At 37.4% G+C, this 27491-nt stretch overlaps 1 protein-coding gene across 9 annotated transcripts in view; it reads right to left on the bottom strand.

Annotated features, from left to right (window-relative positions):
- Positions 1-9114: 9114 nt before the first annotated feature.
- Positions 9115-27491, bottom strand: part of LOC128183747 (proto-oncogene tyrosine-protein kinase ROS-like) — a 64514-nt gene continuing 46137 nt past the window's right edge. For 3 of the 9 annotated variants that reach the window (XM_052852892.1, XM_052852893.1, XM_052852895.1), the window contains 23 exons: positions 27243-27306; positions 26704-26909; positions 26249-26442; positions 25336-25613; positions 25007-25183; positions 24560-24771; positions 24065-24206; positions 23616-23860; positions 23108-23284; positions 22589-22793; positions 22298-22418; positions 21908-22071; positions 21524-21619; positions 19971-20109; positions 19357-19519; positions 18455-18649; positions 17322-17419; positions 16867-17064; positions 14960-15094; positions 14086-14240; positions 13290-13616; positions 11764-11849; positions 9115-11440 (listed from right to left, as the gene is read on the bottom strand). In XM_052852892.1, the coding sequence (XP_052708852.1) occupies positions 10670-11440; positions 11764-11849; positions 13290-13616; positions 14086-14240; positions 14960-15094; positions 16867-17064; positions 17322-17419; positions 18455-18649; positions 19357-19519; positions 19971-20109; positions 21524-21619; positions 21908-22071; positions 22298-22418; positions 22589-22793; positions 23108-23284; positions 23616-23860; positions 24065-24206; positions 24560-24771; positions 25007-25183; positions 25336-25613; positions 26249-26442; positions 26704-26909; positions 27243-27306 (4548 nt within the window). In that variant the 3' untranslated portion in view covers positions 9115-10669. The other 6 variants (XM_052852901.1, XM_052852897.1, XM_052852898.1 and 3 more) reach the window with 6 other exon arrangements.

Genomic DNA, 27491 nt, shown 5'->3' with positions numbered 1-27491 from the left:
AAAACCGACCCCTTGAATCATCTTCAGTCACAGTTCGGAGTATGCACGTTTCTCTTTGCAAAATGAGGGACATACATGTATACCCTATGTCTGGGGTTTTCCCTGTGCCACAAAATTTGCAAAAATGGTAAAATGTATAATTTTTAATTTGCATCAATCAATTTTTGCGATTTGATAAAATTCTTACAGCAATCAATACTGAATATATTTTCTGCATATTCAATATTTTGCGATGTAAAATTGATAAGAAATAAAGCAAAAATTAGATCATCATGAAAATTACCAAATATACGATATATTGGCAGTGGGTTGCGATGTCTGCAAAATAACAATTTAAGATGGATGCACAGATGCTGAAAATAATTTTGCAAGTAGAATTTTAAGTCATACATTGTATTTACACCACTAAACACTTGTCTCCTCATTTATAGTCATACATTGTATGTACACTGTTCTACACTTCTCTCCTCACCTACAGTCATACATTGTATGTACACTGCTATACACTTGTCTCCTCACCTACATTCATAAATTGTATGTACACTACTCTACACTTGTCTCCTCACCTACACACATACATTGTATGTACACTGCTATACACTTGTCTCCTCACCTACACACATACATTGTATGTACACTGCTATACACTTGTCTCCTCACCTACAGTCATACATTGTATGTACACTGTTCTACACTTGTCTCCTCACCTACACTAAGACATTGTATGTACACTGTTCTGTACATGCCTCCTCACGTACAGTAATACACTGTATGTACACTGCTATACACTTGTCTCCTCACCTACATTCATAAATTGTATGTACACTACTCTACACTTGTCTCCTCACCTACACACATACATTGTATGTACACTGCTATACACTTGTCTCCTCACCTACACACATACATTGTATGTACACTGCTATACACTTGTCTCCTCACCTACAGTCATACATTGTATGTACACTGTTCTACACTTGTCTCCTCACCTACACTAAGACATTGTATGTACACTGTTCTGTACATGCCTCCTCACGTACAGTAATACACTGTATGTACACTGCTTTATACATGTCTACTTACCTGTATTCATACATTGTATGTACACTGTCCTGCACTTGTCTCCTCACCTACAGTCATACATTGTATGTACACTGCTATACACTTGTCTCCTCACTTACAGTCATACATTGTATGTACACTGTCCTGCACTTGTCTCCTCACCTACAGTCATACATTGTATGTACACTGTCCTGCACTTGTCTTCTTACTATAGTCATACATTGTATGTACACTGTCCTACGCTTGTCTCCTCACCTACAGTCATACATTGTATGTACACTACTCTACACTTGTCTCCTCACTTACAGTCATACATTGTATGTACACTACTCTACACTTGTCTCCTCACTTACAGTCATACATTGCATGTACACTGCTATACACTTGTCTCCTCACTTACAGTCATACATTGTATGTACATTACTCTACACTTGTCTCCTCACTTACAGTCATACATTGTATGTACACTGCTATACACTTGTCTCCTCACCTACACACATACATTGTATGTACACTGCTATACACTTGTCTACTCACATACAGTCATACATTGTATGTACACTACTCTACACTTGTCTCCTCACTTACAGTCATACATTGTATGTACACTGCTATACACTTGTCTCCTCACTTACAGTCATACATTGTATGTACACTGCTATACACTTGTCTCCTCACCTACACACATACATTGTATGTACACTGCTATACACTTGTCTACTCACCTACAGTCATACATTGTATGTACACTACTCTACACTTGTGTCCTCACCTACACTCATACATTGTATGCACACTGTTCTACACTTGTCTCCTCACCTACAGTCATACATTGTATGTACAGTGTGCTACATGAGTTCCCTCACCTTCATTTATACATTGTATGTACACTGCTCTACACGTGTCTCCTCACCTACACTCATACATTGTATGTACACTGTCCTACACTTGTCTCCTCACCTACACACATACATTGTATGTACACTGCTCTACACTTGTCTCCTCACCTACACTCATACATTGTATGTACACTGCTATACACTTGTCTTCTTACTATAGTCATACATTGTATGTACACTGCTATACACTTGTGTCCTCACCTACAGTCATACATTGTATGTACACTGCTATACACTTGTCTCCTCACCTTTAGTCATACATTGTATGTACACTGCTCTACACTTGTCTTCTTACCATAGTCATACATTGTATGTACACCACTCTACACTTGTCTCCTCACCTACACAAACACATTGTATGTACACTGCTCTACACTTGCCTTCTCACCTACAGCAGAGACATAAATAACAGAGATTGGCAGCTGATCGAAATCGAGATTTCACCGATATTTTAAAGCTGTCTAATATATTTTCTATATATTAATCTTATTTTTCAATTTTTTGTTTCAAAAATGTCTAAGACCTATGCACACTTTTCATTTAAACAATATACTTTTGGTTTAAGATCATTATCTCAGTTTACTAAAATGCAATTCTCAAAGTCCCGTACCATTTTTCAACAACAAAACAGGCTAATGGCGGAGTTGCCAATCTCTGTCATTTATGTCTCTGCCTACAGTCATACATTGTATGTACACTGCTATACACTTGTCTCCTCACCTACACTAACACATTGTATGTACAGTCCTACACTTGTGTCCTCACCTACAGTCATACATTGTATGTACAGTGCTACACGTGTCTCCTCACCTACACTAAGACATTGTATGTACACCACTCTTCACTTGTCTACTCACCTACACTAACACATTGTATGTACACTGCTCTACACTTGTCTCCTCACCTACAGTCATACATTGTATGTACACTGCTATACACTTGTCTCCTCGCCTACATTCATACATTGTATGTACACTGCTCTACACTTGTCTCCTCACCTACAGTCATACATTGTATGTACACTGCTATACACTTGTCTCCTCGCCTACATTTATACATTGTATGTACACTGCTATACACTTGTCTCCTCACCTACATTCATACATTGTATGTACACTGTGCTACACTTGTCTCCTCACCTACAGTCATACATTGTATGTACACTGCTATACACTTGTCTCCTCACCTACATTCATACATTGTATGTACACTGCTATACACTTGTCTCCTCACCTACATTCATACATTGTATGTACACTGCTATACACTTGTCTCCTCACCTACATTCATACATTGTATGTACACTGCTATACACTTGTCTCCTCACCTACAGTCATACATTGTATGTACACTGCTATACACTTGTCTCCTCACCTACAGTCATACATTGTATGTACACTGCTATACACTTGTCTCCTCGCCTACATTTATACATTGTATGTACACTGCTATACACTTGTCTCCTCACATACAGTCATACATTGTATGTACACTGCTATACATTTGTCTCCTCACCTACAGTCATACATTGTATGTACACTGCTATACACTTGTCTCCTCACCTACATTCATACATTGTATGTACACTGCTTTACACTTGTCTCCTCACCTACATTCATACATTGTATGTACACTGCTATAGACTTGTCTTCTTACTATAGTCATACATTGTATGTACACTGCTCTACACTTGTCTCCTCACCTACAGTCATACATTGTATGTACACTGTGCTACACGTGTCTCCTCACCTACAGTCATACATTGTATGTACACTGCTATACACTTGTCTCCCCACTACACTCATACATTGTATGTACACTGCTATACTCTTGTCTCTTCACATACAGTCTTACATTGTATGTACATTGCTATACACTTAACACATCACCTACAGCCACACATTGTATGCACTCTACTATACACTTGTCTCCTCACCTACATCCATGCATTGTTTGTACACTGCTCTACATGTGTCTCCTCTTTTTCATTCATACATTGTATGTACACTGCTATACACTTGTTTTCTTACTATAGTCATACATTGTATGTACACTGCTATACACTTGTCTCCTCACCTTTAGTCATACATTGTATGTACACTGCTATACACTTGTCTCCTCACCTTTAGTCATACATTGTATGTACACTGCTATACAATTGTCTCCTCACCTTTAGTCATACATTGTATGTACACTGCTATACACTTGTCTCCTCACCTTTAGTCATACATTGTATGTACACTGCTATACACTTGTCTCCTCACCTTTAGTCATACATTGTATGTACACTGCTCTACAATTGTCTTCTTACCATAGTCATACATTGTATGTACACCACTCTACACTTGTCTCCTCACCTACACAAACACATTGTTTGTACACTGCTCTACACTTGCCTTCTCACCTACAGCAGAGACATAAATAACAGAGATTGGCAGCTGATCGAAATCGAGATTTCACCGATATTTTAAAGCTGTCTAATATATTTTCTATATATTAATCTTATTTTTCAATTTTTTGTTTCAAAAATGTCTAAGACCTATGCACACTTTTCATTTAAACAATATACTTTTGGTTTAAGATCATTATCTCAGTTTACTAAAATGTAATTCTCAAAGTCCCGTACCATTTTTCAACAACAAAACAGGCTAATGGCGGAGTTGCCAATCTCTGTCATTTATGTCTCTGCCTACAGTCATACATTGTATGTACACTGCTATACACTTGTCTCCTCACCTACACTAACACATTGTATGTACAGTCCTACACTTGTGTCCTCACCTACAGTCATACATTGTATGTACAGTGCTACACGTGTCTCCTCACCTACACTAAGACATTGTATGTACACCACTCTTCACTTGTCTACTCACCTACACTAACACATTGTATGTACACTGCTCTACACTTGTCTCCTCACCTACAGTCATACATTGTATGTACACTGCTATACACTTGTCTCCTCGCCTACATTCATACATTGTATGTACACTGCTCTACACTTGTCTCCTCACCTACAGTCATACATTGTATGTACACTGCTATACACTTGTCTCCTCGCCTACATTTATACATTGTATGTACACTGCTATACACTTGTCTCCTCACCTACATTCATACATTGTATGTACACTGTGCTACACTTGTCTCCTCACCTACAGTCATACATTGTATGTACACTGCTATACACTTGTCTCCTCACCTACATTCATACATTGTATGTACACTGCTATACACTTGTCTCCTCACCTACATTCATACATTGTATGTACACTGCTATACACTTGTCTCCTCACCTACATTCATACATTGTATGTACACTGCTATACACTTGTCTCCTCACCTACATTCATACATTGTATGTACACTGCTATACACTTGTCTCCTCACCTACAGTCATACATTGTATGTACACTGCTATACACTTGTCTCCTCGCCTACATTTATACATTGTATGTACACTGCTATACACTTGTCTCCTCACATACAGTCATACATTGTATGTACACTGCTATACATTTGTCTCCTCACCTACAGTCATACATTGTATGTACACTGCTATACACTTGTCTCCTCACCTACATTCATACATTGTATGTACACTGCTTTACACTTGTCTCCTCACCTACATTCATACATTGTATGTACACTGCTATAGACTTGTCTTCTTACTATAGTCATACATTGTATGTACACTGCTCTACACTTGTCTCCTCACCTACAGTCATACATTGTATGTACACTGTGCTACACGTGTCTCCTCACCTACAGTCATACATTGTATGTACACTGCTATACACTTGTCTCCCCACTACACTCATACATTGTATGTACACTGCTATACTCTTGTCTCTTCACATACAGTCTTACATTGTATGTACATTGCTATACACTTAACACATCACCTACAGCCACACATTGTATGCACTCTACTATACACTTGTCTCCTCACCTACATCCATGCATTGTTTGTACACTGCTCTACATGTGTCTCCTCTTTTTCATTCATACATTGTATGTACACTGCTATACACTTGTTTTCTTACTATAGTCATACATTGTATGTACACTGCTATACACTTGTCTCCTCACCTTTAGTCATACATTGTATGTACACTGCTATACACTTGTCTCCTCACCTTTAGTCATACATTGTATGTACACTGCTATACAATTGTCTCCTCACCTTAAGTCATACATTGTATGTACACTGCTATACACTTGTCTCCTCACCTTTAGTCATACATTGTATGTACACTGCTATACACTTGTCTCCTCACCTTTAGTCATACATTGTATGTACACTGCTCTACAATTGTCTTCTTACCATAGTCATACATTGTATGTACACCACTCTACACTTGTCTCCTCACCTACACAAACACATTGTTTGTACACTGCTCTACACTTGCCTTCTCACCTACAGCAGAGACATAAATAACAGAGATTGGCAGCTGATCGAAATCGAGATTTCACCGATATTTTAAAGCTGTCTAATATATTTTCTATATATTAATCTTATTTTTCAATTTTTTGTTTCAAAAATGTCTAAGACCTATGCACACTTTTCATTTAAACAATATACTTTTGGTTTAAGATCATTATCTCAGTTTACTAAAATGTAATTCTCAAAGTCCCGTACCATTTTTCAACAACAAAACAGGCTAATGGCGGAGTTGCCAATCTCTGTCATTTATGTCTCTGCCTACAGTCATACATTGTATGTACACTGCTATACACTTGTCTCCTCACCTACACTAACACATTGTATGTACAGTCCTACACTTGTGTCCTCACCTACAGTCATACATTGTATGTACAGTGCTACACATGTCTCCTCACCTACAGTCATACATTGTATGTACACTGCTATACACTTGTCTCCTCGCCTACATTTATACATTGTATGTACACTGCTATACACTTGTCTCCTCACCTACATTCATACATTGTATGTACACTGTGCTACACTTGTCTCCTCACCTACAGTCATACATTGTATGTACACTGCTATACACTTGTCTCCTCACCTACATTCATACATTGTATGTACACTGCTATACACTTGTCTCCTCACCTACATTCATACATTGTATGTACACTGCTATACACTTGTCTCCTCACATACATTCATACATTGTATGTACACTGCTATACACTTGTCTCCTCACCTACAGTCATACATTGTATGTACACTGCTATACACTTGTCTCCTCACCTACAGTCATACATTGTATGTACACTGCTATACACTTGTCTCCTCGCCTACATTTATACATTGTATGTACACTGCTATACACTTGTCTCCTCACATACAGTCATACATTGTATGTACACTGCTATACACTTGTCTCCTCACCTACAGTCATACACTGTATGTACACTGCTATACACTTGTCTCCTCACATACAGTCATACATTGTATGTACACTGCTCTACACTTGTCTCCTCACCTACAGTCATACATTGTATGTACACTGTGCTACACGTGTCTCCTCACCTACAGTCATACATTGTATGTACACTGCTATACACTTGTCTCCCCACTACACTCATACATTGTATGTACACTGCTATACTCTTGTCTCTTCACATACAGTCTTACATTGTATGTACATTGCTATACACTTAACACATCACCTACAGCCACACATTGTATGTACTCTACTATACACTTGTGTCCTCACCTACACTAACACATTGTATGTACACCACTCTACACTTGTATCCTCACCTACATTCATACATTGTATGTACACAGTCCTACACTTGTGTCCTCACCTACATTCATACATTGTATGTACACTACTCTTCACTTGTCTCCTCGCCTACAGTCATACATTGTATGTACACTGTTCTACACTTGTCTCCTCACCTACAGTCATACATTGTATGTACACTGTCCTTCACTTGTCTCCTCACCTATAGTCATACATTGTATGTACATTGCTATACACTTGTCTCCTCACCTACACACATACATTGTATGTACACTGCTATACACTTGTCTCCTCACATACAGTCATACATTGTATGTACACTGCTATACACTTGTCTCCTCACCTACACTCATACATTGTATGTACACTGTCCTACACTTGTCTCCTCACCTACACACATACATTGTATGTACACTGCTATACACTTGTCTCCTCACATACAGTCATACATTGTATGTACATTGCTATACACTTGTCTCCTCACCTACACACATACATTGTATGTACACTGCTATACACTTGTCTCCTCACCTACACACATACATTGTATGTACACTGCTATACACTTGTCTCCTCACCTACAGTCATACATTGTATGTACATGACTCTACGCTTGTCTCCTCACCTACAGTCATACATTGTATGTACACTGTTCTACACTTGTCTCCTCACCTATAGTCATACATTGTATGTACACCAATTTAAACTTTTGTCTCCTCTTTTTCATTCATAAAAAGTAAATCTGCAAACTAAATGCATACCTGCACACTTTCATTGCTCAGGACACGATATGATGTAATACAATACAAATTGTTTTTTATCTAAAAATTAAAATTCCACTGGCTAACCTTTCTTTAAGGTATCTGATTAGGACCAAATTTTTCCAACCTTGAATATCCATCATATATTTAATACTTTGATATTTATCTAAAGCATTTAAGAGTAGAAAAAGATTCACTGAGAGAAATTTTCAAAAATATTATTAACTAAGCAGTAATTAATTAAGATTGCATTAAGGTCTATGGAGACGAGCACATTTTTTAAGATAAAAAAGGAATTACTAGGAATATCAAAAAATGCTTTGGTGGAAAAAAGTATTTTATCATAAGGATCACAAAAACTATTGAAAATAAATTTGATACCGTGTATATTTTTTTAGAATTAATTTTTATAGAATAAAAACAAAGGGGGGCAACTCTTCAAAAAAAGGAAAAGGTCATTAATTGGGACACATTCCACTCCTACATATTGATACTTAAATAGGAAAATTATGTCCAAATATATTGAGTATTAGGCCCATACATATCTGTTATGCACCCAGATTCATTGAATCCGAGGCTATTATGGATCGGATACCTTAATTTTTTGTAAAGCAATTTAATTTACATGTACGATGTGTAGTTTGTCCATTAAAATTTGACAAAAAGTAATCACTTCAACATGTTCAAAGCCAGAGGTTTTTTTCCTTCTTTTATTTCACATAACAGTTATAGAGTAACAGACTTTCATACAAATATGTCTCAATTACATTGTAGTTCATTAAATTTTCTTCATTCATAAAAAAACAATGAATATATTTTGTCCCAAAACTAGAATTTCATTATAGTTTAATTCATGGAGATGTAGGTAATTAATTTTACATAGCTCAGTACATGAACGTACTAGTCATAAGTCTTGAATTTACATATGTACATCGATGCATGACAAAAATAAAAGATATATATCACTATCATACCATTTTTTTTTTTAACAGAGCACTTTGACTTGAGTTTTTTAAGGTGGTATGGGGCACCTGTCGATTAATGTGGATAACAAAAAATTATAATCAAAATACTGTCACCAGTTTAGAATTTTAAGATTTTGCAATATATAACCAAAAAATAGGTGTTTAATTTTTTGGGGAAGGTACAATATATAAAAGCCCCGGCGGGATTCAAACTCATGACTTCCAGATTCGTAGATAACACTCTAACTCATTGGTGCCACAATGATAGGTAACAAATTTGGGAAAGATAAATAAAAAAATATATGTCTTTATACTTGCTTTTATTTTTTTATTTTGATAGAAGTAAGTCATAATATAGAGGTGTCCCATATCATCTTAACAGGTTATATTGCAGGATTTTTATTGAATAATAATTAACATTAATTAATCAATAGTTAATACTGCTATTCCTTAAGTTCTTAGAACAGTTTTGTTTTAAAGCTCCACATAGGGTAAAAACCATCTTACAGTAATATAGAACAGTCAAGTATATTGGATACCATTACACAAATTCAGATGAGAAGATATCATTTAGAATATCTTGTTGAAATATCATCAAACATCAAATATCATTTGACAATCACACAATCTATAATATAATTAATAAAGATACAAAAAAATGTATATCATTTAACAGTTTAAAATGCCAGATATCAAACAGCCTACACTTTGTTGAATCAAATGCATTAGATATCACTCAACATTTATTAACAAATAAAAACAGATTCTGGGAATTATTTTAGTGAGGATATTTTTGGACATAAATTGTATGATTTAAACCGTCTAGCTTTTCTTAAAATAGAATTTCACTCAATCAATTATAACTTTGTAAATGATGATAAAAATCAGCATTGCTTTTAATGCAATGCCCTCTAGATAATTTTTCGGCACAAGCTAAATTTACAAGGTTTTCAAATACAGCAATACAGAGGATCAGTCTATGTGTATTTCAAAGACAATTTGTCTGTCATGTCTCTGTAATAAGCTTTCAATAGAATTTTGGTCTACAAAAATTGCTCACAAAGAGGACTATGAAAACTGCAGTAAAAATTACAAAGTCTCCATATATTTTCACTATATTTAAATATAATAACAGAAACAAATCTCATGCATAACAATTGCCCTTTTACTACCCACTGGGTTTGATACATGGTAGATAACACACACACACACACACAAACACACACATATGCGTTAATGTAGACAGTGTGGATGATTAGAACTCAGACAAGACTTGCCTGTATGAGGTCATTAAAGTCAAACATTGCGTTATCCACCGGATAAGCTTGTCCTTGTGTCCTCCCCCCCGGGATATTGTCCACCGCCCTGTGCATGCTGGGAAGGTTATTGTTCAGTAAATTCAAGTTGTTGTTGGAAATGATGTCCATCGGGTCGTAGCCAGGCTCCGAGTATCCATTCCTTAAACACTGAAGAGTTCCGCGGATCACGGAATATGCTGCAGATTTTGGAAGTTTCCGATGGGAATAATCGACGTAATCGTAACCTTCCGGGAATGCATCATCATCGTCCTCTGGAATGCTGGGAGAAGTCATCATGTATGGTGCGTACTTACCACCAACCGATTCCACCGGCTGTATGTGTTCGTACTCACTGTTTTGACCATTGCTACTTGGCGGTAGATCCAGATTAAGGTTCGATCCCACTGGGCTAGAGTATATGTCTGTCGATGCCGAACTATGCCGACTGCTTTGCGATTCAGTGCGGTGTTTCCTGTAATACGATTGGCTGCTCTGGGAGTTATGGCGACTATTTAGTGATGCATGATGACTGTTGTGTGATGAACGGCGTGACTTTGAATGGACAGCATGAGGAGGGGGGTCATTAGGATCGCTAATCAGCTGGAGATACGACGGAGCGCCAGAGAGCTTCGGGTTCAGATATTGAAGCATCTCTTCATCCACCTCTGTCTCCTGTGGTTCTGGTGAGTCAAATGAAGTGGCCCGGTGGATCTTTCTGTACAGCCCTACCGTCTCCTGTTAACCACAAAGCACATTAACCACCTACACAGAACTATAATCAAATAGCAATAAAAAAGTCTTAATGGTCAATTAGTATAAATATTTTATATACATGCAAATAAATCATGTCAGAAGGAGGCTATTCTCTTCAATGGAATGTGTTTAATAATTAAGTCATAAAAATCAATCTACGAGCTCATTTAATGTTGGGGTTTAAAGGTTAATAGATCTGTTAATTTTATTGTCATAATTTGTTTGATTTTCTGCATTTCATGCACTTACATCATCCTAATGGTCTGGTGAATGTCATAAGAATGGAATAAATTCGGCAAACTTACTTCGTAATTTTCAGGTGAAGGTAATGAGATCTTCAGGTTCGGACGTTTTGTCTGCTTTGCTTGTGTCTCTGGATCGCAGCCAGGCGCTAAAAAAAAATCCAGAATGTTACAGTTCAATTTACAGCATGCTTTGACCTTGTCAGAACAATAACCCCTGGACTTCTTTTTAGAAATAAATGGGTACATAGTATAATAAAAGTAAGAACAATAATATAGTCATAGGCATACATTTATGAAAAAAGATATGTACAAGCATTCATTATAACCAGTTTCATTTACTATCAGGAAGGAAATTAAAGCAATCAATGATGAATCCTTTTTAAATGGGGGCAACATATATTACTTACTGGACAGAATACAGTTAAATTTCAATATCTCAAACATCGATATCTTGAATACAGTGGATATGTCGAAGTGATTTTAAGTCCCAACCACCTATTTTTAAAGTATTTTACCCTCGATATCTGGAATACTCGGATACTTGAAGTTTTTCAACAGCCCCATCTAATTCGAGATAATGAAGTTTGACTGTATTAAAATCTTATATTGAAAGACGTTATCTTCTAATACTATCTATAGTCTAACAGTACAGAATGCCAATGGCACCCTCAAAGAACATGTGCAACATATAACAAGCAGTGAACCAAGAGTCCAGAGGTGGGTCTGCTCACAAGCTGCACTTGTCAAAATTCCTGCAACAAAAATTTTGGCATGCACTTTCTCTGCCGTGCAGAACACACCTCAGCTAACAGCTATAAACTTGCTCATGTAGTAAAGCGAGAGCAGCAAACAAAGAGTCTAGCTAATTGCTATAAATAAACTAAGCCATTAACAAAGCGGTGATCGAGAGTATTCAGCGTAAAAATAGCACAGCAAAATTTCTCTTACAAGCTGCTACAGCATCACTTGATAATTTAAATCAAAATGTATCATATCAGTGGGGTCCTAAATATCCGACTGTTGCATGCTCAAATCAAAATGCACATGTTCCAACAACAAACTCAGACATGCACTTCAAGACCCACAAAAAACTTCACAGTGAGAAAGCAACATGCATGAGAAAATGTGTAATTAAATATCAAAGGATGGGTACCCTTTTTCTGTTTTCAAGTTCTGAAATGAGGTACCGGTAATCGTTAAAGCAAAAAAATGCATCAATTGTATGATCTCTGTTACGATTAGGTACTGATTTTATAGATTTTATCCAAAAAAATCATTTATGGGAACCAATTACCTTTTTTTAATTTTTCATTGTTTGATATGAATCCCCATAATATACCAATAAACATAAAAAAATAAAGAATCTAAAATGAAATTGGTAGAAATGGACAATATTTAGTGTTTGATTCATGAAAATGAAAAGCAAATTATTTATGGGTAATGAAAATGACTTTTTTAGTTCAACAACAATTTGAAAACAATTTTCTATCAACTCACAATATTCAAAGTCAAAAAAATAAAAATCAAAACGAACAAAAAAAAAAATAATAACCAGGGGCAACCACTCACTGCCAATGAGAAAATACCTTTCATCCCTTGTGACCTTGTTAACGGACGATGGGTGGACGTCGCCTCGACTACGCCAACTGTTTCGATTTGAGTTTCTGGGTGTTCCTTCTCAATGTTAAATACAGGATTATAAGTATATAACATCTCAGGGCAATCCACAACACTCAAATCCATGAACTTATACATTACATCCATGCTGGGACACCCCTCAGTGAGCCCCTTATTGCGGAGATAAGCAGATATCTGATCCCCCAGGAACCCCTCACAGGGGTTTAAACAGCTACTGAAGCGGAGGGAAGGAGGAGCAAAATGGCCGTACAAGTAGGAGTCTCGCCATCTATTAGCTACAACATACATGCAGACAGACAGACACACATAAAACAAACACAACACATCACAGTATTACAGCTATAGCTAGGATCACCACTCACATTGCATGCCACACTAGGGGATGATCTGGCAATGTTTCAATAGTAATTTTTTCAGAATTCTATACTGAAGCAATATGGTTATTCATACATCTAAATGCAACATACACAAATTCAGAATGCAAAAACTTGATACAACAAACACTGACGATAAATTATCATGCAATAAACATTAACATATGGTAGATTGTGTATCATCTCTCATATCTAAGCATGCCTTTACCAAAATATAAACATATAGTGATCAAAATAAAGTTTTAAAAAAGAATGATTTCTTTAAATTTATTTACATGTAGCAAAATCTAACACAGCTTTACTATTTGTTTTACAAAATGACCTAGACCTGCATGATGAGTTCCTTTTCTGATGACCTTTCTGTACTTACCATCTTGATTAGGCGACGTATTTCGGACCGGTACGATGTAGTCAGTCAGGAGGACGGCACAGTTCTTGTGGAACTCCTCTAGCTGTTTCAGAATAGTGGAGAAGGACGGCCTATCCTCCGGACTGGTGCACCAACACTTCTTCATCAACTCAAATCTACAGAGTTAAAAAAAAAAAAATTAAACCCATCTCCATGCTATTAAGGCACAATGCTTATCCCTGGTTTCCGTGGTGCTGAGCAGATGAGAGTCATTGACTCCCCCTGGATGGGACACCAGTCTATCCCAGGTAAAACTCCATAGCATAAGCAGGTACTCAATTCCAGCTGGATTGAAAACGTAGATAAAGTGCCTTGTCTAAGTGCACAACACAAAACATCAAGTGACTACAGTGGGGTTTGAACCAGCGATCTTTGAGCCGTGTGCTCCACTTAAATCTACAGAAACAATTGTCAATGGACAAAAATTCCATTAACACAAAAATCTTAGTTGATGCTGCTGTAGTCAGCAGGATTTTATGCATGTTTTCATATAGCTTATACATATATTGGTCAAGCATTGAATACAACAATTTTAACTTATTATAATGATATATTGTGGAAAATATGTAAACACATTGTATTCATACACATTGTCATGCATATTTAATGTGGTGAACATAGGAACAGTTATTTAGAACTTGTCGCAACCAAAATATTTAATGATTGACTTAAATTATATACCAGGTTGTGATTGTCAGAGGAAATAAAAGAGGGAATTGATCAGACATTAGGTCTGTATTAATCTCTAAAATAAAGATTCAACTTCTTAATATGCTGAAATCAACAATTCCTCTGAAATATCATATCCCTGCTAATGCTGGGGACAACCACTCACATGTCTTGTGGGCAGTTCTCCGGCTGATCCAGTTGACCTCCTGACCTGACAAAGTGTAGCACCTCAATGTTGGTCCGTGCCTGGTAAGGTTGTTGACCAAAGGTCAGAACCTCCCAGCTTAAGACTCCAAAGGCCCTGAAACAGAGTACAAGATATCAATGATATCCAGAAGACAGAACTGCAAAGTCATGAAACAGGGTACAAGACGTCAACAATATTTAGTTATATCTAGAAGTCAGGCCCTGCCATCACCAAAATCTCAATTCTGTCCTCAACTGAAATGGTTGTAAAAAAAATTTTAAGTGTACAAATTTGAGGTCAAAACTCAGACTTGAGGCTGTGCATTGACTTGAGAAAAGTTGATGTCAGCAGACCCAGAACCCCCAGCTTAAAACTCAAAAGGTCATAACACAAGATACAAGATGTCAAAGATATCCAGTGACATCTGAGGTTCAGAGCCTCCCAGCTTAAACTTTAAAGGCCCCGAAACAGGATACAAGACATCAACAATACCCAGTGATATCTAAGGTTCCTAACCTTCCAGCTTAAACACTAAAGGCCCTGAAACAGGATACAAGACATCAACAAAACCCAGTGATATCTAAAGTTCCTAACCTCCCAGCTTAAACGTTAAAGGCCCTGAAACAGGATACAAGACATCAACAATACCCAGTGATATCTAAGGTTCCTAACCTCCCAGCTTAAACACTAAAGGCCCTGAAACAGGATACAAGACATCAACAATACCCAGTGATATCTTAGGATCCTAACCTCCCAGCTTAAACACTAAAGGCCCTGAAACAGGATACAAGACATCAACAATACCCAGTGACATCTAAAGTTCCTAACCTCCCAGCTTAAACACTAAAGGCCCTGAAACAGGATACAAGACATCAACAATACCCAGTGACATCTAAAGTTCCTAACCTCCCAGCTAAAACACTAAAGGCCCTGAAACAGGATAAAAGACATCAACAATACCCAGTGATATCTAAAGTTCCTAACCTCCCAACTTAAACTTTAAAGGCCCTGAAACATGATACAAAATATCTGATTCAATGATATTATGTGATATCCAAAATTCAGAACCTGAAAGAAGTTAGAACTCAAGATACAAGATATCAACAATATCTAGTGATATCCAGACTGGAACCTCTTAAAATCTCTGTTCATTTGCTGTTAATCAATATACTCAAAATATCAATTAGGATTTCTTTATCTTTCACCCACCAAATACCTGACTGTGGGGTATATCCACCATTACTTGAGATACTGTATCACTAGAGACCCACCATATATATCTCTCTGTGTGGTAAACAATATCTACCAATAACTTAGATATAACTAGTGACCCACCATAAACCTGACTGTGTGATATAATCATCAATAACTGAAATATAACTGACTGTGTGGTATATCCACAAATTACTGAAATATAACTAGAGACCCATCATATACCTGACTGTGCGATATAATCAACAGTAACTGATATATAACTACTGACCCAACACGTACCTGACTGTGTGGTTTATCCACAAATTACTGAAATGTAACTATTGACCAACCATGTACCTGACTGTGGGGTATATCCACCAATACTTGAGATATAACTAGAGACCCACCATATACCTGACTGTGTGGTATATCCAACAATACTTGAGATATAACTAGAGACCCACCATATACCTGACTGTGTGGTATATCCAACAATACTTGAGATATAACTAGAGACCCACCATATACCTGACTGTGTGGTATATCCAACAATACTTGAGATATAACTAGAGACCCACCATATACCTGACTGTGTGGTATATCCAACAATACTTGAGATATAACTAGAGACCCACCATATACCTGACTGTGGGGTATATCCACCAATACTTGAGATATAACTAGAGACCCACCATATATCTGACTGTGTGGTGAACACTCCATCCACCAACGATTCCGGGGACATCCAGCGCACAGGAAGCAGCCCCTCCCCTTCCTTTCTATAGTAGTCATTTTTATAAATATCTCGAGCCAAACCAAAGTCTCCGATTTTCACAACCATTTCTCTTGGATTTTTTGAAGACACAAGACAGTTTCGTGCAGCCAAATCCCTGCAAAAAAATATATTCACTGTATACTGGCATCCTGAATTATAGATAGAATGTTAGATAGAACTATAGACATACTGTTAAAATGACAGATGTCCTACAGACCCAGTTTAACTGTGACCTGAGCGTAGCCTGGTCACGGTAAGATGACTCTTTATACCTGAATTATAGCCAACTTGAAGTCATTTTATTTGAAACAGGAACATTTATCAAACTTTTGCATCAAATGTTGATATGGATGATCCTGATTCAATACGTACCTGTGTACAAAATGCATCTCTTCCAGGTAGGTACAGCCTCTGGCCACATGGACGCAGATCTTCATCAGGTCAGCCAAGGTCAGGTAAACAGAGCTCACCTGTACAAGAGTAATATACAGGTCAAGTACAGAAAATGAAGGTATTACAAAGGTCAGGTACAGAAAATGTAGGTATTACAAAGGTCAGGTACAGAAAATGTAGGTATTACAAAGGTCAGGTACAGAAAATGTAGGTATTATAAAGGTAAGGTACAGAAAATGTAGGTAATACAAAGGTCAGGTACAGATGTAGGTATTACAAAGGTCAGGTACAGAAAATGTAGGTATCACAAAGGTCAGGTACAGAAAATGTAGGTATTACAAAGGTCAGGTACAGAAAGTGTAGGTATTACAAAGGTCAGGTACAGAAAATGTAGGTATCACAAAGGTCAGGTACAGAAAATGTAGGTATTACAAAGGTCAGGTACAGAAAGTGTAGGTATTACAAAGGTCAGGTACAGAAAATGTAGGTATTACAAAGGTCAGGTACAGAAAATGTAGGTATTATAAAGGTAAGGTACAGAAAATGTAGGTAATACAAAGGTCAGGTACAGATGTAGGTATTACAAAGGTAAGGTACAGAAAATGTAGGTATCACAAAGGTAAGGTACAGAAAATGTAGGTATCACAAAGGTCAGGTACAGAAAGTGTAGGTATTACAAAGGTCAGGTGCAGAAAATGAAGGTATCACAAAGGTCAAATACAAAAAATGTACTTAATATTACAAAGGTCATAGACTTACGAGTGAGGGTTGATTGGCCATAAGAAATGCTATGTATAAATATGTATTAAATTGTTTGTATGTAGACTTATGGCTGACTTTTGATTGGCCCTGAGGAATGGTATGTATAGATATGTATTAAATTGTTTGTATGTAGACTTATGGCTGACTTTTGATTGGCCCTGAGGAATGGTATGTATAGATATGTATTAAATTGTATGTAGACTTATGGCTGACTTTTGATTGGCCCTGAGGAATGGTATGTATAGATATGCATTAAATTGTTTGTATGTAGACTTATGGCTGACTTTTGATTGGTCTTGAGGAATGGTATGTATAAAGATATGTATTAGTTTGTTTGTATGCAGACTTACAGCTGAGGGGCGGTTGGCCCTGAGGAATGACAGCAGGTCCCCTCCCTCCATCAATTCCAGGATGATGAACTGTGGGTCGTTGTCCAGACACACCCCCAGCAGACCCAGAATGTGGTCGTGTTTGAAGTTACTCATCAGCAGCGCCTCCTTCAGGAACTCCTCCTTCTCTTGGTCAGACGCGCTCTTCCTCAGCGTCTGTAAAACAAAACAAACAAAAAGTCGGTCATATATAACCTGGCTATTAGAAACTTCTCAACACACTCTCCGGAACAACAAATCAGCAATTCTGTCATGTTCAACCAAGAAACAAGTCAACACAACACCAGGGTCTACGGACCAATAAGTCTTTTATAAGCAACCAAGAAGCTAGTCAACTAGATCTCCGAGACAATTAACCAATAAGTAGGATACATCCAAAACATCTAAAAACAACATGTCTGGCATAACTAGTATGAGAAAATTTCATATTTTAGTGCAAGTATTGATATTTATATGAGATATTTATTGTCATTCATTCTTTTCATATGGTATAAACTATTGACATACCGGTACTGTAAATTCCTTATTTTATGAAAGTACTTAATTCCACAATTCAACCACTTTCCATCAAATCGTGAATGCCAAATCTTTATCATAATTTCTTGTAATTAACATATATCCGAAAAGTAAAAGCAAGATTTGAAGATTCGCGAGATGTGCGTCTCACGATTTTACGCGGATATTAATTTCTGGTGTTTAATTAGGAATCTACAGTATGGTGTTTGTACTGGTTTATTGATTTGGTGGCATTATCATGTTGCATATCCTCTCTTCTCTCTATGTGGCATTCATGGACTCTCAGTGATGACGTACTGTGCATGTTATTTACTCAACTTGGTGGCAGACTGAGATTGCACACTAACCTTCACAGCCACTTTTGTTTTCCCTGAATTGTCATCGAGGATATTTTTAGCCACTCCCTCGAATACCTCTCCGAATGCCCCACTTCCCAGAAACTTGGTCAACATCAGCTGATCTCGCCTGAAGTGGGGGAGGGCTGCAATATCACTGTCTGTTGGAATCATACTGCAAAAAGTTATGGTCAGTTTACTATAATTACATATCAAACATGTTGTACTCTCTTTCATGGAAATGTTTGTGCTTTTTTTTATTAAAACATAACAATTTGTTAGCATATATACACGTACATTTTTCCAATCCAAAATGTTTCAGCAAATTAATATGGTTTAATTTATTGTTTAAAGTTCAGAGTTATATTTTTTTGCATTCCTCTGTGTGATAATTAACAGCAATTAGAATGATAGCATTATATAAAACATAAGGATTGCACCAAACACACTTATTCAGAATTCATGCTAACAGTGAAATCTGCATCAATCTCTTTATCTCAGAATGCACATTGACCTAATCAGGTTTAACTAATTAATTCACAAGGAACCACTATCTCTCAAGCTTCTCTACCTATAACCATGATTTGTTGTGAATGTCATTCTGTATGCAACATAAGTTGACCTACTTGATGGTGTAAAGTGTGTTGTTTTGTTGGACGGTGGCAGTTGGCAGATCGCGGAGGGTGGCTAGCTCCATGTCTGGTCCACGCGCCACAGCAATGAAATGCACTGGCTTCTGCTTCAACTGTTGTTGTCTTCTGATCACTGAAACACGGAATGTCAAAGGTCAGAGTCTGGAACATTTAACAAATTCACAAGGACTTTGGTACAACTGTTTTGCAGGGCAAATTGACATAGCTTGACATAGTTTCAGGTGGTGGATAATATTATACAGTTAATGACTGGGTATGCGGTCAGCATAGGGTATGTTGGATCTGAAGGCAAAGGCAACGTTTCTGTCTGGAGGTCCAGCAAAAAAAAAGTTGCCCTTATACCTGTTCACAAACTGTTTTTGTTATTCCCTTCACTACAATTATACAAGTATATTTTTAAGTAGCAATCATTTTTCTTGCATTTCCCTGTAACTATATGTAAATGCTTTTGTGACTGGTCAGTGTCTGATAGCCAATACAGAGAACAGCTGATAACAGACAACAGTGTCTGATAGCCAATACAGAGAACAGCTGTTAACAGACAACAGTGTCTGATAGCCAATACAGAGAACAGCTGTTAACAGACAACAGTGTCTGATAGCCAATACAGAGAACAGCTGTTAACAGACAACAGTGTCTGATAGCCAATACAGAGAACAGCTGTTAACAGACAACAGTGTCTGATAGCCAATACAGAGAACAGCTGTTAACAGACAACAGTGTCTGATAGCCAATACAGAGAACAGCTGATAACAGACAATAGACTTCTATACAGTGTATACAATGGTAGATCTTTGTGTTATATACTCTGACAATAGACTTCTATACAGTGTATACAATGGTAGATCTTTGTGTGGGATACGTTAACAAAAGACTTCTATACAGTGTATACAATGGTAGATCTTTGTGTTGAATACGTTGACAATAGACTTCTACACAGTGTATACAATGGTAGATCTTTGTGTGGGATACATTGACAATAGACTTCTATACAGTGTATACAATGGTAGATCTTTGTGTGGGATACATTGACAATAGACTTCTATACAGTGTATACAATGGTAGATCTTTGTGTGGGATACATTGACAATAGACTTCTATACAGTGTATACAATGGTAGATCTTTGTGTGGGATACATTGACAATAGACTTCTATACAGTGTAAACAATGGTAGATCTTTGTGTGGGATACATTGACAATAGACTTCTACACAGTGTATACAATGGTAGATCTTTGTGTGGGATACATTGACAATAGACTTCTATACAGTGTATACAATGGTAGATCTTTGTGTGGGATACATTGACAATAGACTTCTATACAGTGTATACAATGGTAGATCTTTGTGTGGGATACATTGACAATAGACTTCTACACAGTGTATACAATGGTAGATCTTTGTGTGGGATACATTGACAATAGACTTCTATACAGTGTATACAATGGTAGATCTTTGTGTGGGATACGTTGACAATAGACTTCTATACAGTGTATACAATGGTAGATCTTTGTGTGGGATACTTACAGCAGTATGCTAACACAATGGCGCCCAGGATAAACACAAACACAAATGATAAGACCACCGCTAAAACTGTCATGTTGTCTACAGGGGCCGGGTCCTCTATAAAATACAACCATAGAACAATAGAGAACATACAACTTATATACAGATGTCTTACTCTATATATTATAGATCACTATAAAGATTTATTCTGAACCTTATGTTTAGATGTCTTTTCTCAATAAAAGATGCATGATTACTTTTGAAAATGTACACATACTACATGTATAAAAAGATACATCAATGTATTTTAACAAAGCACCTATATAAGTGTGGAAAAAATTACGTTTAAGAAATGATCTAACAGATGATCGAGAAATTTATTGCCAATGTCAAGAAATTTCTTACCAATGTAGTTGAATGCTGAACTATTTGAACTAAAGGGACCTTGACCCAGGATGTTTGTAGCGGCCACCTTGAAGTAGACATCTTGACTCTGGGGAACCTTGGAGGTGTCCATCACCCAGTGGGTTAGATTCCCCTCGTACACCACTCTACAGGCAACTGTATCACTGCACCACAGAAAATCAAACAAGGTTGGTGAACTGACTCACGGAGTTTATCAGCATCACAATAATACAATGAACTATAAGCATCTTATCAAACTACTCTCTTTTTAAATAAAATCTTTAATCATATAAGAAACTCTGAGGTAAGAAACTTTTTTTCTTCAAATTAACATACAAAGTATCCTGGACAAGGCACCAAACATTTACAAAAATGAATGACTATGTTTACCAGTATTGTAATGTATAATTCAGAATAGGTTTCCCGTTGTCTTTAGGAGCTTGCCATTCTACTTGATACCCTGGGTTCAGTTTGTTGATCTTTGGTATGGAGGGGGTACCTGGCACATAGGCTGCGTAAAAGAAAATCAATGAATCCAGTAGAATTATACAGTGAATATACACCGATATAGAGGCTCAAAAACTGATGACAAACCAACAAATCTAACTTTATGCAAGAATTTACCTTAGTAATTTTATAATGTATAAAGAATGACAAAAGTTATCAATAGCAAAATGATACCTGTGGTATTGTAAGTGAACTTCAGGTAATCAGTTGGCCAAAAAAACTGCTGATGAGGTAATCTATAGCCCAGTTTCACTATGATTGCATAAAGTGTGTTGGGTTCTAAATTTGTGAAGGTGTTGACATAGACCTTAAGAACTTCAGTCCTAAGAGCGAGGCCATCATCTGCTTCATTCCATTGGTCGACATGTCTATCCACAACCTGCAATGGCTTATATTTCAGACTGTGTTTGTTTTAGCCTCAAGATACTGATAACTTAGTCTTATCCCTTTAGCATGGAGAAAATGGCTTGGCTATTTCCAACATAATTTTCAAAAATGAAAAACATTTTATTCTGGACTTTTGCAATGGAATTAAGCAAATTGACCAAAAATCAAAAACAAGATTTTGCTTAATAAAACTTCAAAAAAAAATTTAGCTTATTTTAAAACAAACATATTTCCTCAAAGCTTAGGTATGTTTTCTGATTTGCTATTAACAGGACTTGTTGCCAAACATAGACTGATTTGCCCTACCTTCCCATAGTAAAATTTGTGCATGTGGGTGCTGTTGTCGGGGGGCGGTGTCCAGGAAACGGTCAGAGTGTCATGAGTGGAGTTGACCAGAACGATAGGACCTGGATTCTCGTAGGTTTTCACCTGAACAGTCTGACTTTCCTCTGAGAAGACACCGTAAATGTTACCTGCCAACACCTGTAAAATAAACCTGATATCTAATACAAAGTAAGTCACTTAAGTTATAAAAATACTGTCATGTATTCAAACTGTTTTCTGATTTAGCAGGTGTGTCAAGTTGACATACCTTGATTTGGTAGGTGTGTTGAGTTGACATACCTTGATCTGGTAGGTGTGTTGAGTTGACATACCTTGATTTGGTAGGTGTGTCAAGGTGACATACCTTGATTTGGTAGGTGTGTTAAGTTGACATACCTTGATTTGGTAGGTGTTAAGTCGGTATACCTTAATTTGGTTGGTGTTTCAAGTTGACACACCTTGATTTGGTAGGTGTGTCAAGTTGACATACCTTGATTTGATATGTGTGTCCGGGCTGCAGCCCTGTCAGGTTGTAGTTGTATCGGGAGTCTGTGTTCTGTTCCACCTTGACTGTCTTGTTAAACACCTGGTACAGGTTGTTGATCTGCGTGGAGTACTTCACCATGTACCTCAGGTCACTGATTGGACCATTGGGTTTGACTGGGGCTGACCAGGTGACCTTGATCGTGATTTGGGTGTCCACCGTGGCATTGACATTGGTGGGTGGAGATGGCACTACACAACAAAGAGGTCAAGGTATAATTAAGAAATAATAATAATAATTAAGGTTTTTCAAGTCAGATGAATCAGTATAAAAGACTTCTCATGTTCAATTTTAAGAATTTTATGGTTCTTGCTCAAAGGTTGAATCAATATTTGATTTTATTATGGACCATAAAGCAAAATAAATATTAAATATATATGTAAATTTGAACTGACCTCCAACTTTAGTCCTGAAGTAGGATGGAGGGCTAAGAGCTTCAGAGAGGTACTCTGTATAATAGTTACTGACAGCTCCCTGCACAGTGTACATTGTATAAGGGTCTAGATCTGTAAGGGTTACATCATTACTGTAACTCTCCTGTAATGTAAAAGGGAATTTGTGTGGTAGTTACTGCCAACCTATTGTCCTGTATGTTGTTGATCTGTTGATATCATATACCAGGTATCTTTAATTCTATGATACAATGAAAAGAGAGAGAGAGAGAGAGAGAGAGAGAGAGAGAGAGAGAGAGAGAGAGAGAGAGAGAGAGAGAGAGAGAGAGAGAGAATAGAGAGAGAGAGAAATAGAGAGAGAGAGAGAGAGAGAGAGAAAGAGAGAATTAGAGTAGAAGAAAATAGATGGAGAATGAGACAGAAAAGAAAGTCATAGAGAGAAGGAGAGACAGAAAGAAAGAGAGAGAGAGAGAGAGATGTTGACACTCTTGGACCTACCACTTTCTGACAGTTCTGACTGGTTAGTTGGCACGTATCCCGCTGCTGCTGAGTCTGCCGGTAGTACAGGATGTACTTGGAGACTGGGTGGGATACTCCGTTACAGGACCGTGGCCATATGACACTGTCCAAATGAACCACCAATGACACATTGTTGTGACTTATTAAACTGATGTTGCCAGTGTAAGCCTCTGGATTCAGACATTCATCACCTACAAATAAAGGCCATATATAAACTGGCATTCTGAGAGTATTGAAACTACTTCATCATTTTACTTAAATCCAATGTATCTCATTGACATTACTGTGGAATCATTAGAATTCATGGTTTCAAGAGTTTGCTTTTTACTAACATCTCCACAAATATGGAAAAGACCCATAAATTCTCCAATATTGGCCCACCAGAATTAAAATGATTTCACAGTATGTTTTATCTGATGGTCTTACTTGGCAGGGGTTGGAGATGTGACCCATAGGCCTCCAGACTCTGTATGCTCTGTATGCTGACCACTGGAATCGGTGTCAGTGTCCCCGTGACCTTGTTCAGGGAGTGTAGCTGGTTCCCTGCCCGGTGGTACCAGTAAATCATCATGTGGTCCACAGAAAGCAGGTCGGGGGGAAACCCTGAAAGTAGTGCCTCCCTGTTTTAGTCAGCAGATCTCATTGTTTATAAATAATACATTTACTTCCATTGCATATGTACATCTGGGTACTGTGAAGAACTGGTACAATGTCAGAGTATCAATGAAAGAAAGAACCAGAAAGGAGAGAAAAACCTTGTGCGTTCCTGGTTATCGTCCGGCAGTGGCACCCCTTCCTGTCGGTCGCTGAAATCTGATTGGTGGCCGAGTCGTAGAACAGGATATCCAGTTCCGTTCCCTTGGTGTGATCCAGGGCCAGCACGCCCCCCACAGAGGACACTGAGCAGTTACAGGGGCGGTCCACTGACCTCTGGGGGCGGGGTGTGAACAGAGGGGTGGGGATTCCCTCATCTGGACAATGATAGAGAGTGCTGCTAGATCCGGCCACCGGATTCTCTGTCCAGTACAATGTGCTGTCCAAACAACAAAAGGTGTGCATTACATAAGGTGTACAGGTGAGTCAAAGATATACTCCAGCAGTTTACATTTATTTTTATATGATGATGATGACACACATTTACATTAGATATACTTTTAAGATGCACACTTTAATCCTTTTTTTTATTATTCAAACACTAAATTTCAGGGTTCTCATAAAATTGTAAGCCTTCTACTTCTCTACTAGTTCAAGCATTAATTCATTACTCATGGAATCTAAGGAATGAAAACCAGTTGAGTTGTGTTGCTGCTTAGAAGTATTTTGGTTTCGATTTTTTCATTCTTTATCAACTAATTAGAATTAAATACTATAATTCATTGCAAACAAAATCAATCACTGACTAAATACCTGTTAAGGAGGCTCGATGATCAGAAATTACCCATCAGATCTGTCTAAAACTTTGACGTATGTTTTTTTTTTTTTGCCATTAACTAACTTTAAGGAAAAAATCCAAATATTTTAGCTTTAAAATTTGATCATTTTTCTATACCATTATATATAGAGTTCTTCCTCTTAGGGAGATAAAAATACACTAAAAATGGCCATGACCATCGAACCCTCTTAATTGAAGGTGGTTACCCTTGTACTAGCAACCATTGCTGATCCTACCTGGAGTAAGGATGCCGGATCAGGCTGCTAATGACCACGCCCCTCCTCTCCATCCGGAGTGTCTGCTTGCCTTCATCCAGCTGGTAGGATGATATGATACTTGTGTTGTTCTGTTTCTGCGTCGCGGCGATGAATATGGTACGGCTAATCCAGTCTATCGTCATGTCAGTCACGGACACATCCAAATCCAGCAGCTGAAAATGGATCAAGGTCAGTCAAAATAAGTTCAACAAAAGACAGAGTTTATGTGATAACTTTCAAACCCCATTTTTCAAAAAATCTTTCACAGCAGATCAGATATGAAATTAACAATAGTTGCTAGCTACAAGTTAATACTGGGGCCCTATCACATACTGTATGAGATTTTCTAATTTACTCTTGGATTAATTTGGGCCGTACACATACCCAGTAAGGTAAGAACTATTGCTGCTACATGTACCACCTGTATTACAGACCTTTTTCCTGCCATTATTGGAGTTCTCCCATAGCTGACTATTGTAATCTACCCAGAAGACTCGCTCATCCTGAGCCACCTGCAAGAAGGTCACGGCGAGGGGTGAGGTCCCGGTCACCACGTTGTGGACATTGTGAGTACTGTCCACATCCATCACTAGGATGTTGTTGACGTTGGCCAACAGGAGTCGAGGTATGGGGTTCAAATCTGCATAGCAGAAAAAAAGGAAAAAGGTTAAAGGTATATAAGGACACAGAAACAGTGAATACAAAACATAAAAGAATTTCAAAAAATGTTTTTTCTTTAAAATTATAACATTTCAATATCACATTTTCAGGTTGAGATCTACTTGTATTTGACATTACCATTTAAAATACATTTGACTGTAGCTGTTTGTATCTGTCATTTAAAACTCCTTCTTGACTTATCTTTGGCTGCATGTAGCTGTCTTTATTTTTTGCCATTCAAAACCAATTCTTGACCTACCTTTGGCTGCAGCTGTCTTTATTTTTTGCCATTCGAAACCAATTCTTGACCTACCTTTGGCTGTAGCTGTCTTTTGTTCTGTCATTTCACTACATCCTTCTCTTGTGCAAGCCTGTACCTGTATCATCAATGAAATGTACTCTAAGAATCAAGAATTACACTATAAAAACTCAAACAAATGTTACATTGCAGGAACAACAAGTCTTTTAATGGATACAAAGCAAGAAAGGATGTTTCCTATATCTCCCTTGCATAGCGATCTTTAAATAATCAGTACCAATCTTTTAGTCTCATTTCATCAAG

Source organism: Crassostrea angulata, chromosome 5 (genome assembly GCF_025612915.1).
Source record: "Crassostrea angulata isolate pt1a10 chromosome 5, ASM2561291v2, whole genome shotgun sequence".
Classification (NCBI taxonomy): Eukaryota; Metazoa; Mollusca; class Bivalvia; order Ostreida; family Ostreidae; genus Magallana; species Magallana angulata.
The sequence above is the reverse complement of the archived record's forward strand: the minus strand, read 5'-3'. Positions and strand labels throughout refer to the sequence as shown.